This window comes from Rhinichthys klamathensis, unplaced genomic scaffold, assembly GCF_029890125.1.
Source record: "Rhinichthys klamathensis goyatoka isolate OS25496 unplaced genomic scaffold, OSU_Roscu_1.1 h1tg000191l_1, whole genome shotgun sequence".
Classification (NCBI taxonomy): Eukaryota; Metazoa; Chordata; class Actinopteri; order Cypriniformes; family Leuciscidae; genus Rhinichthys; species Rhinichthys klamathensis.
The window spans coordinates 7,260,324-7,281,184 of record NW_026606717.1 but is presented as its reverse complement, the minus strand read 5'-3'; the positions used below and the strand labels follow the sequence as shown (position 1 = coordinate 7,281,184).

At 37.4% G+C, this 20,861-nt stretch overlaps 1 protein-coding gene across 1 annotated transcript in view; it reads right to left on the bottom strand.

The window, feature by feature from the left end:
- chm (CHM Rab escort protein) overlaps window positions 1-20,861 on the bottom strand; it is an 88,481-nt gene that overhangs the window by 43,569 nt on the left and 24,051 nt on the right. The window contains exons 2-8 of the mRNA XM_056262247.1: window positions 10,603-10,669; window positions 10,379-10,451; window positions 9,086-9,216; window positions 7,564-7,897; window positions 7,162-7,278; window positions 3,991-4,111; window positions 2,966-3,188 (exon numbers count right to left, since the gene is read on the bottom strand). Coding sequence (XP_056118222.1) covers window positions 2,966-3,188; window positions 3,991-4,111; window positions 7,162-7,278; window positions 7,564-7,897; window positions 9,086-9,216; window positions 10,379-10,451; window positions 10,603-10,669 — 1,066 coding nt within the window. The remainder of the gene's footprint in view (window positions 1-2,965; window positions 3,189-3,990; window positions 4,112-7,161; window positions 7,279-7,563; window positions 7,898-9,085; window positions 9,217-10,378; window positions 10,452-10,602; window positions 10,670-20,861) is intronic.

The window sequence follows — 20,861 nt, the reverse complement described above, 5'->3', positions numbered from 1 at the left end:
ACCGATATTGAATTGCTCTGATACAAGAGCAATATTTTCAAAGAAAAGCAATAATCAGATTATTCTGCCAAAACTAGTGAAATCTATATTGTGAATATGTTAAATAATGATCTCAGTCTTTCCTTCTTGTGTAAGGATGAATAAACAGGATAATAATAATGTAGAAAGAAAGAAAGAAAGAAAGAAAGAAAGAAAGAAAGAAAGAAAGAAAGAAAGAAAGAAAGAAAGAAAGAAAGAAAGAAAGAAATTTGTCATAATACAGGCTGTTTAATTTTCGTCAAGCCCTAAATACATCTGAAATCTTATTTTGAAATGTCCAAGCTTTACTTCCAGCTGTTCATTTAAAAATATGAGGGGGATAAAATATGCACTCCTACAACCATTAACAACATTTTACGATATAAACAAGTTTGAGAGTTGTCTCTCAAAATTGATCAACAGATCATAAGCAATCGCATGGCAGTGGCTTGGATTGCGAACTGCATAACGTAAAACAGCTTTGCATTTCGAAAACAATTTTATTTATTTCATTTAATCAGAGTTTGATTAATTTAATTAAGTCTAAATCACATTATTCCACATCATGTTTTCTGTTTTTCCCATCCCCAAATTTAAGACTTCTTAAAATGACAATTAAGATTTATTATTGTATTACGACTTTTTTATGACCTTAAATTTTAAATTTTAGGTTTTTTTAAAGGACCATCATGCCCTGGGTCCATATGACTTCCAAGTCTACTGAAGCAATTCAAATAGTTTTGTAGGCTACTTTTACTGGGGGGGGTTTGTTGTCATTTTGGTTCTCAAAGACCCAAATTATCCTTCACTTTCTTTATACGGAAAAGAGAAGCCAGGAAGTTCTTCAAAGTATCTCCTTATGCGTTCTACGCAAGAAAGAAAGGCATACAGGTTTGGATTGACATGAATCTGGCTACTTTGTCATTTGTAGCTGAACTATTGTTTTATTTACTAAGCAAATGTTGTCTTTCCTTTTCTTTTAAGATGCATTTGCCAACATCCATATTGTACATCACCTTTGACGATTGAGAAAAAAAAAAATAGTGCTCGATTTTAATAATGAAGTCATGGAGAGAAAAAAAAAGTCAGCGGCGACAACTGTTTCTTGCGTTCCCTCCGCAGATGATGGACAGCTTGCAGGTGGGTTCATGCCTCAGTGCACTAGCATGCTTATCTGAATGTCAGCAAGGGTGATTAGTGGAAAACTATGGAAATCAAAAATGCTAATTAATCTGCCTCACAGACGAAGAGGCACATTAAAATTCGTAGATATCTCAGAAGAGACACATCAAGCTTAAATTGTGAGGTGGAGGGTTAAGTTGCCTTTCCTTGGAATTATGATCAAATCGTACCACAGAACATGATTACATAACTTCAGATGACACAAACAAATGGTGATTTATTTGACTAAAAATGAAATATTGATATCTATCTGGTGTGTTTACATTGGAAGAGACATTCGGCAATTGCTCTGCCCTCTCAATAATCGATATCACCTGATCTACTTTGGCGCATTAGCTTTATAGCCGTATTGACGTAATATGTACACAGACAGACTTATTTCTCAGAGCAGAGCTCGAACCAGAGATTGGAGTCATATGTGCATTTTAGATAAACACTCGACTGTTCTGCTTGTCTTTGGGGAGATGTTCTCTGTAACCTGGCCAGACGCCAGCTCATGGTTTCTGGGATGATGGGGCTGAAGACTGCTCGTCTCTAAGTGCCACCGTTTCACAGCACTGCTCCCAGCAGACTCAAAGTGCTAAAAGCAAACACTCAGGGTCCTGCAGAGCTCTGACCCTGCTTCTAACCGCCGGCTTCGTTCCTTCCCCCTCAGAGCCGAGTGTGTGAGCTAAAACGTTAAAAAAAAATACACTCCAAAACCAGTTGAAACAGACTCTAGAGTTAAAAAAAGGAATTGGAAAATTTGGAAGTAATTTGGACTAAAATGGAAGTCTTTTCTTCTCTACTGTGAAACGGCTTCTCGAACTAGACAAAATGTAGGACGGGACTTGATTTTGTCGATTTTGTTGTTTGCTATTGCTGTGACGGCGAGCTCCGGCGAGGGCGGCGTGGCGCGTCTTTGACGGTGAGAGCGGCGAGGAAAGTTGAAGTCAGGTCAACTTTATGGTAATAAGCAATGACGCGGTTCGGCGGCAACCAATCGGAATGTAGAAGTGCTCCGTTTGAGAGAATTCCAGAGAATGCAGTCCTGTAAACTTTGGTTCCGACCACATTAGTTGTTCCCAAGCAAAATAGAGGAGGTTGACATGAAGACATTACTGTTGCTTTACCCATTAATAGACACGGTACTTTCTTGAAAATAAATTCCAGCACAGCTCTACAACAACCACAATGAAATGACCCATCACAATAGATAATGCTTTACAATTAACTTTGTTAGAGAGCTACATATGACAACTTATCTGTTCAATAAAATACCTTACTGACCTGTCATCTCCAAAAAGCCAAGCCAATGTTGATTCTTGTTTTATTACGAGCTCTGTCTCTCTCCTCTGTTTTTAAAACAGGCGATTCCCCAGAGGTTCGAGATTTAGCTGCTCCATGTCAATATTTCTTGCCTGTTGTGACAACTAACCATACACACACCATACACGTGCCAAAGTAGCCGGAGAAACTTTTCTCTACTTACAGATATGACGAGACACGCATGGGCGAGTGACATATGTACGCAATTTCCCACGAAAAACATCCTAATAATAAACTTATTATAGGCTTACCATAGTGAATCAGCGCAAAACAGACAAAAACATGTTTTGGAAGATGTATGGACTTATGTACATTTAGTTAATTTTAAACAAAAAAATTAATTTCAACAAAAATGTTTTTGTGCATTTAGTTTTAGTTAACTATTATAACCCTTATGTGAAACGACCTGATAAAGTCTTTTCTGCTCTATTCTGTAACAGCATCCTGTACACTTTACCTGCAAAAGCATTGTGGTATTTCTCCCAGGCCGTAGAGGGGGAACAGGAAGGGAGTGTTGCCGTAGCGACCCAAGCATCGCAGGAAGTGTTGCGTGGCCTTCAGTCCTTCCTCTGTGAGGGTCTGCTGCGTCACCATAGCGATGGAGTGCAGGACGAAGTCTTGCAGGTTCTCAGTGAGCTTCTTGTTCTTCAGGAACTCACTAAATGGTTTCTCAGAGTAGTCTAAAATAAAGACAATTTTCAATCTGTTACAGTGTAAAAGGACAATATGACCTCCCACTAAGTCTGCCACAAGATAGACTTCTAGACTGAATGAATGATTTTCAAAGAGGTTATTATAGCTTGTTGCCTAACACTGTAATAAAAGGAGCAATTTACCATATGTCAGTGAGACTAAATATCACTACAGCTTTAAAGACAACATGAAACAGCACTCGATTTGGTGGGGGAGATACAGACTGAAAAAAGTAGAATTTGTCAACATAAATGTGTGTCATTTTATATAGCTGTAAAAGGTTCTTCACTATGCCATGGCAGGCCATCCAAAATATAACATTGCGTAAAAAACATGGAAAAGTACATGAATAAAAGAAAGCGATTATCACACATTTTAAGGAATAAAAAAAATGCAGTTTAAATATTCTTCCAATATTATGATGTATTTTTTTTTAAATATTTGAATTTATTCTGTTGAAATTTACACTTCATTTACATGCATTTTTAAATAAAAATATTTAATAAAAATGATACATATCATTAAAATTTATGTGACATTGTGATAAGGGAAATAATGCAGGTTGGGGCTTCATTTGATTGGATCGTGAATGTTAGGCAATGTGTTTCTTTAAGAATGTTTCTTTAAGAAAACTCATTATGAAACTAAATAGGTCCATATTGATTTAAATGTTGCATTCTCACAGAGATTTCTAATATGACCTGAAATCTATAGTACATGTCTGTGACAGATCTCTGATGCTCAATGTGAATCACAGAGCTGAAGGGAAACAAACACTAGGGGTCATACCCTGGAACTCCTCTGGGTGTTGCTCAAAGTCCAGACAGAAGGTAAGAAACTTCATCAGCATGCGTTTCTCCACCACAGTCAGCTGCTTACTGGCAAACACATCAGCTCGCGAACACGGGACCTTCAGACGAGGAACAAACAGGACAGAGCAGGTTAAAGTAGTGACTTGTGTATGTATTCATGCAAGTTTGCATGTACAAGTACTACATATGCATGTACACATATTACACACATTATACATGGGGGGGGGGTAAAACAATTGTTGCTTAAAACAGCTTATCTTTAGCCCTAAATTACTCACACAGATGGATTTTGCATTACAACGCTGCATTTAGTGAAATGAGAAACACCTTTTGCGTCAATACTCTTATCAGGTGCATTAGTAAATGGAAATGGATGAATCGAGCAGCAATTCAATTTAATCATATTGTTTTAGCGGAATTGCTCCATTACTTCATCAGGATGCCTTATATCAGACCTAAAATACAATGCACATGAGAAAAACATGAAGGATACAGAATTTTGGATACAGACAGACAGACAGACAGACAGATAGTCAGATAGGCAATGTAAAGATTTCTTTCACCATGCCAATAAAGCTATTTGAATCTTGAATCTTGAATCTAGTCAGACAGAAAGAGAAACAGACAGACAGACAGATAGATAGTCAGATAGACAGACAGAAAGAGAAACAGACAGACAGACAGATAGATAGACAGACAGACAGATAGATAGAACAAAGACAGACAGACAGATAGACAGATAGATAGATAGATAGATAGATAGATAGATAGATAGATAGATAGATAGATAGATAGATAGATAGATAGATAGATAGATAGGACAGATAGACAGGACAGATAGATAGAACAAAGACAGACAGACAGATAGACAGACAGATAGATAGATAGATAGACAGACAGATAGAACAAAGACAGACAGCTAGATAAACAGAAAGAGAAACAGACAGACAGATAGAACAAAGACAGACAGACAGATAGATAGATAGATAGATAGATAGATAGATAGATAGATAGATAGATAGATAGATAGATAGATAGATAGATAGATAGATAGATAGATAGACAGATAGATAGAACAAAGACAGACAGCTAGATAAACAGAAAGAGAAACAGACAGACAGACAGACAGACAGACAGACAGACAGATAGACAGATAGACAGACAGATAGATAGAACAAAGACAGACAGACAGATAGATAGATAGATAGATAGATAGATAGATAGATAGATAGATAGATAGATAGATAGATAGATAGATAGATAGATAGATAGATAGATAGATAGACAGGACAGATAGATAGACAGATAGATAGAACAAAGACAGACAGCTAGATAAACAGAAAGAGAAACAGACAGACAGACAGATAGATAGTCAGATAGACAGACAGAAAGAGAAACAGAAAGACAGACAGATAGATAGACACAGATAGATAGTCAGATAGACAGACAGTAAGAGAAACAGACAGACACACAGACAAACAGACAGACACAGATAGATAGATAGATAGATAGATAGACAGACAGATAGATAGATAGATAGATAGACAGATAGATAGATAGAACAAAGACAGACAGACAGACAGACAGATAGATAGATAGATAGATAGATAGATAGATAGATAGATAGATAGATAGACAGACAGATAGAACAAAGACAGACAGCTAGATAAACAGAAAGAGAAACAGACAGACAGATAGATAGATAGATAGATAGATAGATAGATAGACAGACAGATAGATAGACAGATAGAACAAAGACAGACAGCTAGATAAACAGAAAGAGAAACAGACAGACAGACAGACAGACAGACAGACAGACAGACAGATAGATAGATAGATAGACAGACAGATAGAACAAAGACAGACAGCTATATAAACAGAAAGAGAAACAGACAGACAGATAGAACAAAGACAGACAGACAGACAGACAGATAGATAGATAGATAGATAGATAGATAGATAGATAGAACAAAGACAGACAGCTAGATAAACAGAAAGAGAAACAGACAGATAGACAGAAAGAACAAAGACAGACAGCTAGATAAACAGAAAGACAGACAGACAGACAGAAAGAAAGAGAAACAGACAGACAGACAGACAGACAGACAGATAGATAGACAGACAGACAGACAGACAGACAGACAGACAGACAGACAGACAGACAGACAGACAGATAGATAGATAGATAGATAGATAGATAGATAGATAGATAGATAGATAGACAGATAGATAGAACAAAGACAGACAGACAGACAGACAGACAGATAGATAGATAGATAGATAGATAGATAGATAGATAGATAGATAGATAGATAGATAGACAGACAGATAGAACAAAGACAGACAGCTAGATAAACAGAAAGAGAAACAGACAGACAGATAGATAGATAGATAGATAGATAGATAGACAGACAGATAGATAGACAGATAGAACAAAGACAGACAGCTAGATAAACAGAAAGAGAAACAGACAGACAGACAGACAGACAGACAGATAGACAGACAGATAGATAGATAGATAGATAGACAGACAGATAGAACAAAGACAGACAGCTATATAAACAGAAAGAGAAACAGACAGACAGATAGAACAAAGACAGACAGACAGACAGACAGATAGATAGATAGATAGATAGATAGATAGATAGATAGATAGAACAAAGACAGACAGCTAGATAAACAGAAAGAGAAACAGACAGATAGACAGACAGAACAAAGACAGACAGCTAGATAAACAGAAAGACAGACAGACAGACAGACAGAAAGAAAGAGAAACAGACAGACAGACAGACAGACAGACAGACAGACAGACAGACAGACAGACAGACAGACAGACAGACAGACAGACAGACAGACAGACAGACAGACAGACAGACAGACAGACAGACAGACAGACAGACAGATAGATAGATAGATAGATAGATAGATAGATAGATAGATAGATAGATAGATAGATAGATAGATAGATAGATAGATAGATAGATAGATAGATAGATAGATAGATAGATAGATAGATAGATAGATAGATAGATAGATAGATAGACAGACAGATAGACAGACAGATAGATAGATAAATTGTCATTAGAGATAAAGAACATTTTACATTTATTTTATACTGTTAGAATTATGCAAAATATCTGCTCTTTACCTGCTCCACTTTTCCATTTCTGCAGGTGAGGATGCGGCTGATGTTCTTGAACTCTGCGTAACGGCTCACATTAGATTTGATGAGCAGATCCACCAATGCACCACGTGAATACATCAGCTTTGAAGAGGGTCAAAGAGAACACTATAAATTTCATTTCACTGCCTTCTAAGTTCATTTGAAGCTAGATGGCAGACTGCGCTCACTATGTGAGGGTGTTTTAGTAAGTCATTTGAATAGTTTGAAGCATCTATTCACACATGTAGGTGTAAACGTGAAGACAATAATGGAGAAGTTAACTATTTCCACATCTTTATGTGTCAGATTTAATTTCAGTTGATGTCTTGGTATTAAAGCAGTTCTTGGTTTCCTATTATTTGCTCTTTATTTTAAACCAATACAAACCTTGGAGACAAGGTCGATGTTGAACCTGCGTCCTTCTTTTAACAACTTTTGATATGTTATCTTCTTTTCCACCTCCACAGGTGGATCTGCTGGGCTGCTGATTGGCTGTGGCTCTTTCTCTTCCTGTGATTGGCTGGGTTCTCCAATCTCTGAGTTATGCTGCTCCTGATGCTCCTCGTTCTGGGTCTTAGCATTGGATTCTGTGGCGTCATCACCTGTAAACGTGTCTTGAGCCTCTGTAGAGCCTCCTTTGGTCTCTTCTGATTCAGTCTCGGCATTCACTGGCTGACAGCTTGTTAACGGGGTCTTCGTTTCATCTTTCTCTTCTTCCTCGCTATAAAGAACAGGAAAATTCAATTCAATTCACATTTATTTGATTTGTATAGCGCTTTTTACAATACACATTGTTTCAAAGCAGCCTTAAAAAAAAATGCATGTGTCTACATTACAATTTTTAGTGATCTGTTATCAGAGGTGAGCTCAGGTGACTGTGTCTAAGTTAAGCATTTCAGAAATGTACATATACAAATAACACAGTTAAATAACAATGTATTAAAGGTAGAAAACAACAAGCTCATTGAAGTATTGAATACATGTTGTTAACAAAAGAAAATGGAGTTTCACAATAAATAAAATAACTAATCAAATAATGATAACAAGAAAAGAAAAAAAGGCATTTTCTTTTGGTCTACATCCTGGCAGTCATTTTAAAATATTTCTCTGGCCTTGTACACTAAGTTTGTACACCATTGTACACCATGTACTATATAGTTTTGATCCGCAGGTTGACCCTCAGAAAAGCTTTTTTTTTTCAGTAATCAAAAATATAATTCACAATTGTTAGTGAGTAACCTCATTTCAAAACATTTGGAGTTGGTATACATTATTTGGATTTTATGAGGAATTGCATAGATGTGCAGCAACAGTGTAATTTCTTTATAGTTAATTATTATTTTACTTATTATTAGTAGCATTTATACATTTATTATTATTGCTATTCATTATAAATTATTTAATTTATCTATTATTAATTACCTTCCATTTTAGCACTTTTTACACACACAAAAGGGTGTAGAATTTACTTGGTAACAATTTTCACCCGGAAATTGCTTGTAAATTTCACAATTGATTACAAAGGAACAGCAAGTAACGCATGCATTAAAGGTGAAATTAATTAGAAAGACTGAAATAGCATTTACTTGTAAAACATACTCCAATAATCTTTATTTACAACTATGGAAAATAATTATTTACAGTGTATTTTAATTACTTTTACTTTAATTTGACTTAACTTAGAGGTCCATTCAAATAGTTTCTGTCATGCAGCATGTTTATTATTATTCTGATTATTATTCTGATTATATGCTGCACAATACCTTAAAAGGTCCCCCAAAATATAATTTAGAAATTGAAAGAAAATGTGCATTGATGAGACAAAACATACAGGACCTGCCATCATAAATTTGTACATTTGGCCAATTTTTACCATGTGAGTTGTAAGTAATTCACAATTATTGCTAACCTGGCATAACAGAAGACTTCTAAGTTGGAAATAGAGGAGTCCACGGAGCTGAGAGGCATCACATCCTCTCCCTCGTCAATCAAGCTTCGCCATACTTGCTCCGACTCTGCGATCTGTACCTCCTGCTGATTCTGAGAACACACATTATAAACCAAAATCAACTGTTGGCTAAAAAACACAAGGTGACCTGCATCTTAAAACTGCTAACAAGTAAATCAGTTTTTTTTTTTTTTTTTTTTTTAGTTATTCAGTTGGTAAAATTCTCGGTTACACTTTATTTTAAGGTGTCCGTGTTACAGTGTAATTCATACCTGTCAACACTCCCGTTTTTCCCGGGTTTCTCCCGTTTTTTATCCCTATCTCCCGGACCCCTCCCGGTTTGTTATTTCTCCCGGGAAACTCCCGTAATTTGCATGGCCCAAACTCCTTTATGAATAATCGGAACAATATCATATGTTTGTCCGATGTTGACCAGTTGCCAGATCTTGTATTAAATGCATTATATTCACACAATCCACACACCATATACAATTTCAACCCGGTTGTCATCTCAACCTGGCAACCTATAACCCAGTTGCGCAGTCGCGGAAAGCTTAACCCGAAATAGAGTGCGGCGCGGGACTAGATTTGATGGCCGAGTGCGAGCGCGGGCGGTAATGCACTCACTCTGTGTGTGTGAGAATAAAACGATTCGCGGGACTCCCGCAAACTAGAAATATTTATGAATAAAACAGAAAAAACTAATACATTTTTATTCATCTGTTGCAGAAAAGCAACAATAACAACAAAAACGATTTACAGGCCAGAGTTTATATTTATAACATGTTTGCAGCGTTGAGCGATGTAGCCAATCACAGACATATGTGTTGATTTCTTGAACGCAATGGCCAATCAGAAGCATTTAAGATGGACTCCCCTCACCGCTCAAAACTTTTTTGTTCAGTGCTGAATTCTGTATGCTGGCAAATCCTCTAATTATAACAAACAAAGTGTATATATTATGAAAGATTCACTGTGCAGTCAGCTACATTGATAATAACAGAAATGTGTGAAAGAGAACACCCCCCCCGCGCCGAACAAATCTCCCGGATTTTGAAAACCAAATGTTGACAGCTATGGTGTAATTATACATGTAAGTACTGAGTAATAATTGACAACATCCACTTAGGGTTAGGATTAGGGTTAGTTGCATGTAATTATGCATAATTATATTTATTACTAAAGTAACTACATGTAACATGGCCACCAAACTCTCATAAATTTGTATTTGAGTGAAAAAGCTAAAATAATGACCTTATATTCCTCGATCCACGAGAGCAGGCCATTGAATGTGAAGCTTGCCCAGTTTCCAGCATAGTAGTTCCTCCTGTAAAATGAAAAAAAGTGTCATTTATTCGACGTCATTCAAGTGTTTGTGTGCATCTGCTTACGTAAATCTCATTACATAGACACTGAGTATCAAATTCCACTTCACTTGAAGGTACAAAGCAGAAATAAGAGCGTGTATTGAGTGGTACCTGTCCAAATGCAGAACACTCTGTCCGACTCTGGAGCAGGCCGCCGCAATGACAGACTCGGTGAGGCCTGGGAAATGAACACAGACAGAAAGCATTGTCACTGACCACCATTGAGTCCTCCTACCCGACCTCTCTCTGAATTGAATGTTGTTTCACTCCATTTGCAAAATGCGTGCCATTTCAAGCACACTTCGCTGAAATAGTGAAGCAGTACGACTGCTTTTACAATTACATTGACGCAAACATAAAAGCATTAAGGCTCGCTTGAGGCGTATTCGCTGTAACTGCTGTGGATACATCCAGTTAGTAAACGCAACTCAGCATGAGGACATCGACACCGCTAACAAAACTGTATTTCATTCAAGCTTTCATCTCCCATTTCTAAGTAAAGTCAGTCACTAAGTTTTAGAATTCACACAGTAAGGGTTGAACTGTCCAGTCAATTCGTTCTGTGACCCAGCAGGTCAACTAATGGCAAAGTAATGCCAAAAAGAAAGTTGCTGTTAAGATTTAAATAGGCAAATGCTTAAGAGTCTAAGGCTGGATCATTATTGAAGTGATTATTATGTTTCTAGCATGTTATGTTTGGCAGCAGTTTTTCTAACCCTGCTTGATGGAGTGTGTAGCTTTTCATTTCTTAAACAAGCATGTAGGAAGACACATCATGGCCATATCTATTGTTTTGAGAATGCAAGAGTCGAGCACTCTGTAAAGTCTACTCCAGCACATCCGAAAGACTTTCAATGAAGTTAAGGTCTGGATTTGTGTGTGAAAATGATCCTTCATGCTCCCTCCCAACCATTCTTTCACAATTTGAGCCTGATGAATCTTGACATCATCATCCTGGAATATGACCATGATGTGTCTATTAGAGTTAGAAGAACTGTTGCCAAACATATAACATGCTAGAAACATACTAATTACTACAATAATGATCCAATCATAAAGCATTTGCCTATTTATATCCAAACAGCGATTCTTTTTTTTTTTTTTTTGGCCAAACAGTGTTTGTTTAGGTGAACAGCACTGGTGGTTCAGGTGTGCAGTCATTTGTTCAGTGACACAAATCAAAAATCATTTGAGAAATCAATAAATCAACTGAGAAATTGGAAAATAAATGGATAATTGAATTTAAGAATTCATTATTTGCATAAATGATCAAATTAAATCAGTTTATCCACATTTATTTATTTATCCACAATATAATAAGCGCAATTAATTGATAGGTTTAACTAACGCAACTCAAAATAAATTTTTTACAAATATTTTAAAATTGAACATAATTGAAAGAAACCTGAAAAAAATAATAGATAAAAACTTACAACTGAAATTAATAAAAAACTAAATGTAACTAAAACTGAAAGAAAAATTAATTAAATCTAAATAATAAATAAATAACTATAAAAATAATAAGATAATCAGTGTATATAATAAAAATTAAATAAACATTAAAATGAAAACTGAAAATAAAAATATTAATAAAAACTATAGCATATAAATAATAATAAAACAACACTGTTTCTCATTCTCAGTTGATTTAATGACTTATTAGTTGTTTTATCAATTTCTCGTTCTTACATACAAACCAAAAATCTATTATTATAAAACTATAGAAGAACTATAGAAGTGGCATGACAGTTTTTACACGGTTTATGAAATTGCGAGCAGCGTGAATCTGCAATGACAAAGGCCGCTGATGCGTAAATCACGTTTGAGAATACTGCTGGCTACTGTATACAGGCCACCAGGGCAGGAATTTGCAGACTTTCTATCAGAACTAGTATTGGCTGCAGATAAAGTACTAATTGTTGGTGACTTTAATATACATGTAGATAATGAAAAAGATGCATTGGGATTGGCATTTAAAGACATTGTAAACTCAATTGGAGTTAGACAACACGTGTCAGGACCTACTCATTGTCGTAATCATACTCTAGATCTAATACTATCACATGGAATAGATATTGATGCCGTTGAAATTCTGCAGCAGAGCGATGACATCTCAGATCATTATCTAGTCTCATGTAAACTTAATTTAGCCAAAGCAGCAAAGCCGACTCCGTGTTATAAATATGTTAGACCTATAACTTCTGCCACTAAAGATTGCTTTATCAATAATCTTCCTAATCAGTTTCATCATCTCAGCATCCCGGATAGCTTAGAAGAACTCGATATTGTGACAGAAACTTTTAACTCTCTCTTTTCCAGCACTTTAGACGCAGTTGCTCCGTTGCGCTTAAAGAAGATTAAAGAAAATAGTCCAACGCCGTAGTACAATGAGCACACTCAGGCCCTTAAGAGAGCAGCCAGAAAAATGGAGCGTAGCTGGAAGAAAACTAAACTAGAGGTATTTCGGATTTCATGGAAGGAGAGCTCGATTGCTTACAGAGAGGCCTTAAAAGCTGCTAGATCTGCTTATTTTTCAACCCTATTAGAAGAAAATAAATATAATCCTAGGTATTTATTTGAAACAGTGGCTAAACTAACGAAAAAGAAAGCTTCAAGCCCAGAAGTGTCCAAGCAACACAGCAGTAATGACTTTATGAATTTCTTCACTTATAAGATTGATAATATCAGGGACAAAATTATAACTATGCAACCGTCTATTACAGTATCGCATCAGGGAGTGCATTGTAGTCTCCCTGAGGAAAAATTTGGTTAATTTGCTGCTATAGGAGAGGAAGAATTCTGCAAACTCGTTAATTCATCTAAATCAACAACTTGTATGTTAGACCCTATTCCGACTAAGCTACTGAAAGAGATGCTTCCAGATGTCATAGATCCTCTTCTCAATATCATTAATTCGTCTTTGTCTCTAGGATACGTTACGTACCAAAAACCTTTAAGCTAGCTGTGATAAAACCGCTTGTTAAAAAAAACGCAACTTGATCATACAAAATTTGTCAATTACAGGCCGATCTCGAATCTGCCTTTTCTGTCAAAGATACTGGAAAAAGCAGTATCCTCACAACTGTGTTGCGAGGATTTTCAGTCCGGATTTAGACCGTACCATAGTACAGAGACTGCTCTCATCAGAGTCACAAATGATTTGCTCTCTTATCATCCGATCGTGGTTGTATCTCTCTATTAGTGTTACTTGATCTTAGTGCTGCATTTGACACAATTGACCACAACATTCTTTTAAATAGACTAGAAAACTATGTTGGCATTAGTGGAATTGCATTAGCATGGTTTAAATCATACTTATCTGACCGTTATCAGTTTGTAGCAGTAAATGAAGATATGTCTTATAGATCACAAGTTCAGTATGGAGTACCACAAGGCTCAGTACTAGGACCGTTGCTGTTCACTCTGTACATGCTACCCTTAGGAGATATCATTAGGAAACATGGAGTTAGCTTTCACTGTTATGCCGATGATACTCAGCTGTATATTTCTTCAAAACCTAACGAAACTTACCAATTCACAAAATTAACGAAATGCATAGCTGATATAAAAAATTGGATGACTAGTAATTTCTGAAAAAACAGAGATTCTAATTTTTGGACAAAAAACTTCCACACGTAATAACCTAGAATACTGTCTAACACTTGATGGCTGCTCTGTTAAGTCTTGGTAGTCGGTTAGGAACCTGGGTGTGCTCTTTGATACCAATCTTTCATTTGAAAATCACGTGTCTAGTATCTATAAAACCGCATTTTTCCATCTTAAAAACATATCTAAATTACGCCGTATGCTCTCATTGACAAATGCGGAACAATTAGTTCATGCGTTCATGACATCAAGACTAGATTATTGTAATGCTCTACTGGGTGGTTGCCCTGCACGCTTAATAAACAAACTACAACTAGTTCAAAACGCAGCAGCTCGAGTTCTTATCAGAACCAGGAAATATGACCATATTAACCCGGTTCTGTCAACACTGCATTGGCTTCCTATTAAACATCGTATAAATTTTAAAATATTGCTGATTACTTACAAAGCACTAAATGGTTTAGCTCCCCAGTACTTGAGTGAGCTCTTAACGCATTATAGTCCTTCACGCCTATTGCGATCTCGAAATTCCTAGAATTTCAAAAATCGACTGCAGGCGGTAGATCCTTTTCCTATTTAGCACCAAAACTCTGGAACAATCTTTCTAACATTGTCCGGGAAGCAGACACACTCTGTCAGGTCAAATCTAGACTAAAAACACATCTCTTTGGCCTAGCATACACATAACACACAATAGACTTCCTTAATTCAAAATTAGGCTGCATAGTTTAGATCAGCCGGAACCGGGAACACGTCCCGTAAATCCTGATGTACTTGGTACATCATAAGAAGGATGGCGTCTACGCTAATATTATTCTCTCTGTTTATCCCGAGGGACCCTCTATGGTGGACCTGCGCCTGGACCCATCCCAACTCATCCTGAAGTGCCAGCCTCATCAGCCCTGTGAAGGCCTCATCGACACGACAGCCATCGGCACTGATCCTCAACAACTCGTCTCCAAACCGGCGTGATTACTTCGATTTCCAAACAGATGGAAATGGATAAATACTCTAAATGTTCCGATCCAATCTGACTTGTAATGCTGCCCGAATCATACACTGTTCCTTCGTTGGACAGAGGAGAACTGGCCCCCGACTGAGTCTGGGTTCTCCCAAGGTTTTTCTCTCCATTCTGTCACCTGATGGAGTTTTGGTTCCTTGCCACTGTGTCCTTGGCTTTTGGCTTGCTTAGTTGGGGACATTTAATATTCAATAATATTATTGATCTGCCTTACTTAAGGTGGACGTTGACGCAATTTTCTTCTAGAAACAAACTTTGTTGTATTATTTTCATGTTATCACTGTGAAGCGCTTTGATACAATCTGTATTGTAAAAAGCGCTATATAAATAAAGTTGACTTGACTTGACTTGATGCTGCACAGCGTTTGGACAGTCATTTACAGTGTAAACATTTCCCGGATAACTCGCTGACTATTAAAAATAAGTACTCGTACAAGCTCTAGCTCACACACACACACGCCAATGGATTCAAATGGTATATTTACATGATGTTTGAGCTGAAGTTTACATAGTTCGCAAAGCCGCAGTAAAAAAGGGCGAAGGAACGCGTGGGGTCCCTGAGAGCAAGATTGAGCAGCACTAGGGCTGAAAACAACTCCATTAAGGCACTGAAGCGTCCCTGTCCCTCCATCTTTCTTCTTCTTCATCTGGCCTTGCACAGCCCCATCTCACACACACAATGGAAAAGTGATTTATTCCGAGCAGGCCCGTCGTATCTTCCCCAGCACTGGCTATTTCACTGATGGAGAATCCTGGGATTCTAGACACCCACATGCTCGCCTACAGCTGTAATGTGACCAAAAACCGTCGTCCAAATGTAATGGCATGATATTGAATTCTCCCTGTTGACTTTCATAATGCACGTCCCTGTTTTTATTATGCCGATTCATTGTTCCATGTTATTTATATTTATATTTTTATATATACACACACACATACACATATGTGTGTGTGTGTCCTGTTACAGTGAAATACACCAAATTACAAAAGTAAAATTATTTGCATACAGCTTGAAACATTTTCCATAAAAATTACTAGTGTAAGGGCCTCTAATAATGAATCTTTATGGGGATTACAGTGACATTTCAAAAAGTCCCCTAAACTGAAGAAACCTATTCCTACATTTTATTTATGGAAAAGTATCACATTAACTCACTTGGCCTTTTTAAACAGATGCATCTCAATTACGCACCTACCAGAACAGCAACGGTCTGAGTTGCCTCAATATATCTGTCCAGATAATACTGAAGATGTTTTTAAAAAGTGTAAATAACCTCTCGCCGCCATCTTTTAATGCCATTTATCCTATCCAGTATTGATTTTTCCACATCATGTTTGCTAAAGACAAACATTACCTGCCATAAAGTTCTGATGCCACATAGACATACAGGGCGATAAATAATAGATTTGAGCTGGCAGGACTTTGATGACCGGGCAAAGCCCGGAATGCTTTCAGCAGGAATTGTATGAAATCATAAATCACTCTTCATTTTAGAGAACATTCCAAATGGATTCTATCTCTGCACCTTGAAAGTCATTTTTCGGTTATTTATAGTCGAGGCTGAGGGAGCGAGGGAAGGATTGTGAGAGAGAGAGAGAGAGAGAGAGAGAGAGAGAGAGAGAGAGAGTGTGTGTGTGTGGGCAGGTCACTTCTCTTACAATCCACCCATTTATGTCACCCATCCCTTCTATCTATCTCTCTCTCTCTCACACACTCTCACACACACACACACACACACACACACACACACACACACACACACACACACACACGATGCTGTTGTATCCTTTCATTCACGTCTGTGGGAAGTGTAAAGGTAAAGTTCAACCATAAATGAAAGTTGTCATCATTTACTTATACTCCTAAAAATAAAGGTTTCAAAAGTTGTTGTTTATTTGTTTGTTTTTTGCAGTGATGCTTCAGAACAATTTTGGTTCCCCAAAAAACCTTTTTGTACAATAAACCCTTTTGTAATGGAAAGGTTCCATGGATGTTAAAGTTTCTTCATGGAACCATAGATGTCAAAAAAACAAATTTCCTTTTTAAGAGTGTACCCCTCCTCGTTCTGAACCTGTATGACTTTTCTTTTGCAAGAAAAACACAAAAGTAGAAATTCAGCAAAAATTACGAGCTGCTTTTCTTTTCGATAAAAATATTTTCCATACATGTTTTTCTCTATTCCAATTCTTCTGAAATTATATGATGCTCTTTGTGAGGAACAATACAAAATATAATGTCACTAACTGAAAATCGGTCCCTATGCCATAGCTCTCAAATCTTATTCACGTCAGTCATGCAACCAAATAATCCGTTAATAATCGCATTGACGGCGCAATCGGACTGAAAAGCTTTCATGTAAACACCTTCATCGATCCCATTGAGCTCAATCCGAATGACATTTTTGAAACGGATTGAAAGGGGTGGTTTATTCCTTTTCTAATCCGATCGAGAGAACATGTAAACACTTGATCGGATTGAAAACCCGAAACTGAAAGGACTGCGCATGTGCAATGATGTAGAAATAGCGTACTGGCGTATGATGCGCAGAACGAGCCGTTATTCCTGGAGAGGAATTTTTACTGTGTGATAAGCAGCACGGCAAAACGGTTTATATGCTCATTGTCTCCAAATTATGATCAGAAATCGATAAATATTAAGTCTGCTGTTTAAAACAAATAAAGAACCAATGTAGGAGAATGGTTATTATGCGCAAACAGCAGGAAACTCTGTGCAGTGTGCAAATGTCAAAAGATCTATTCCGATTTGAAGCTTGTGACATATAAACGTGCATATCAACCCGATCACATGTGTACACATTTATGTAAACACTACGTTCGGATTCATCAATCGGTATGAATTCAGTCCGATTGAAACAAAAGTTGTGCATGTAAACGTAGCCAGTGTCCTCAAACTCGGTACCATGTGACTGGTCATAAAACCCACAACAAACCAATAGTGTTTGGCTTCACCAATGTTCTACATAGGGTGATGAATCCTGACTATAGACAGTAGTGGCCAAAAGTGATGTCCGTAGATGGAAGGGATCAGAACCAGTTCTGTTGTTCTTTGTCCGTTCTCGTTATTTTTTTTTGCGATTTCCTTTATCTTCAATGTCCGGCTGGTTCTCCCGCATGCTTGTATCTCAGTTTATTGTTAATAAAAATCACTGCTGTGCTTATATCCAGCCTCAACTCATCCTTTCTTGCAACCGCTGCTGACAGAAGAACAGACCAAGAGGAGATTATAATGGATCTACCAGCAGTCCAGCTTCTCTGCCTCTCACAAGAGGATCGTTCCCTCAAGGACCAGTTTTTAGATCTGGCTCACCTGACCCACTACCCATTCAATTGCCAATGCACTTTATTATGTTGGACTCAACACCTCCACTAAGGCCAAGTTGTCCTCGGGCATGGTCCTCGAGGGAGTTTAGCAGATTATGTGGAGTGGGTGCTTGTGCAATGCGACTCACCTCTCACAGTGTGTATTGCTGAGGAGAAGACCACCAGTCCTGAGCCCATATTGGACCCAGAGACCAGCCAGCCTTCAGTCACACCCAATACAGATGATATGCCAGGGCCCACCGCAGACTTAGAGCCCGCACCGGCCCCAAAGCCAGAGCCCAAGCTAACGCCGGAGGTCATTTTCATCCTGGAGCCCGAGCCAATAACAGAGTCTGAATAGGTCCATGTCCATCTTTGAGTGTATTCTAGTGAACTATGATGGCATGGAGTGCAGCCTCGCCCATACACCCACTGGGTGTGCTGTACCTGGTCCCAATAAAATGGGATTATCATATCTCAAGGTCTTCAGTGGTTCCACCCAGCACCAAGTCTCCTTCATAGCCGTTGGTTCTGCCCAGCTCCAAGTCTCCTTTGTTGCCGCTGGTCCTGTCCAGCCTCCCACTCCCCATGTACATACTATGTACTTATTATAGTAATTACAATAACTGGGTAATAACTAGGTACTAACCCTGAACCTACCCCAAACCTAACCTTAACCCATGTAGTTACAGTATACTTACAGTACTGATAAATATAAGGTAAGTACACATAAGTGCATTTACAGTGTACAGTAAGTTAAAGTGTAACCAAAATAACATTTAAACTGGATAATATGTAGAGCTTTGAAGTGCTGGAAAAAGTGTGAAGCACTTGAAAGTCCTTGAATTTCACTCTCAAAAGTTTCTACGAACCCTGAAATCAATACTGTAAAAACATTCGACTATTTCTGCCATAATACCATGGTTACAGTTACAGCAGTGCTACATTAAATCCATGGTGAATGTTGGTGATTTGTGAACTGAAAAGCCCATAGTTTGTTCATTCATTGCACAACGTTTCTCCTGGTATCCACGTCAGCGCCGTTTGATCTGATAACTATTGTTTATAAGAGAATTCTGCACAGTATTTGAATGCTTCTCAATCGATCTCGCAAGTAGCGATGTTATTAATACTGTGGCGAATTCAAATGCTTTCTCTCTTGATCTCCCAGCACTGTGTAATAACGCTGTCGCAGCACAAATGAGTAGCAGTTTCTTTCCACTTTCGTTTAGTTTCTATTTGATGTTTCTCATTTGCAACAGAAATGAGCAGCTCTTATCAGTTGGGAAATGTGTTGGTGGCACCAGTGTGACCTCTAACCAAATTTAGTCGCACCGGCAGGAAAAATGATCGCAAAATGCGACCATTTGGCCGCAGTCTGGAACCATGAGACTATATACTAATTAAATTGCAGTCTTTTTTAAATATTTTATAATCACTCACATCTATAAAGCAATTTCAGTTTGTTTAAGTGTGCCCCATTTATTTCTTTACTTTTACATTCGAATTAATAAATTATTAGCTTTTCATCAACTCAAGAACCCCATTTTGGGAAACCCTGCCATACAAGTTACAAGGTGTTCATACATGTTGAGCGATGAGGGTAAGTAAATGAAGATGTTATTTTCCATTTTGTCAGGTAAACTATCAAATAAGAGTATCAAAGATAAATGAAAAGGAGAATGAAAAATCTAATTCAAAGTTGACATGAAATCAAAATTGACACCATTTAGTTTGTTACTGCACATGACTAGTCTTCTGGTGAACAATTAAACCATGTAAGTTAATACAGAGAAAAAAATTGTCGTGGTAATATTTAATCAAAATGGCGTTCCCTCTCTAATGACATCAGTTTGATGACCTCTATTTAATATTCAGTGTTGTGGCATATTCACTTGGAAATACGTCACAACACTGAAGTAAAGTCAGTTGCAACTTACGGTTCACGGGGACTTTAATTACTGTAATGACTAAATTTGACTAGTATGAACAAATGATTAAAGGGCCCACGAGGATTACTCGGCAAACGAAAACGCTCATTGACATGGCTTTTACTAATAGACCAGAGCGTATTACTAGGACCTACAATCTGATAACTGGACTTTCAGACCATAATATGACCCTGATAGTTAGAAAACTCACTAAAAAGAGACTGCAATATTTTGGTAAACCTGATAATAATAATATAAGATTAGTTTTCCCTAAATCAAAAACTGTGCAGTTTGAAAGGGAACTAAAGAACTGTAATTGGGAACAAATTATGGCCACGGAGGATGTGGATGAATGTTGCAATTCTATAACAGCAGCTATCACAGGGTTATTAGAAAAATTTAGAAAGCAAAAGAAATATAAACTAAATAATAATACCCTTCCGTGGCTAAAAAATGACATAAAGAAGTTCATATGGCCCTAAAGAAATCTT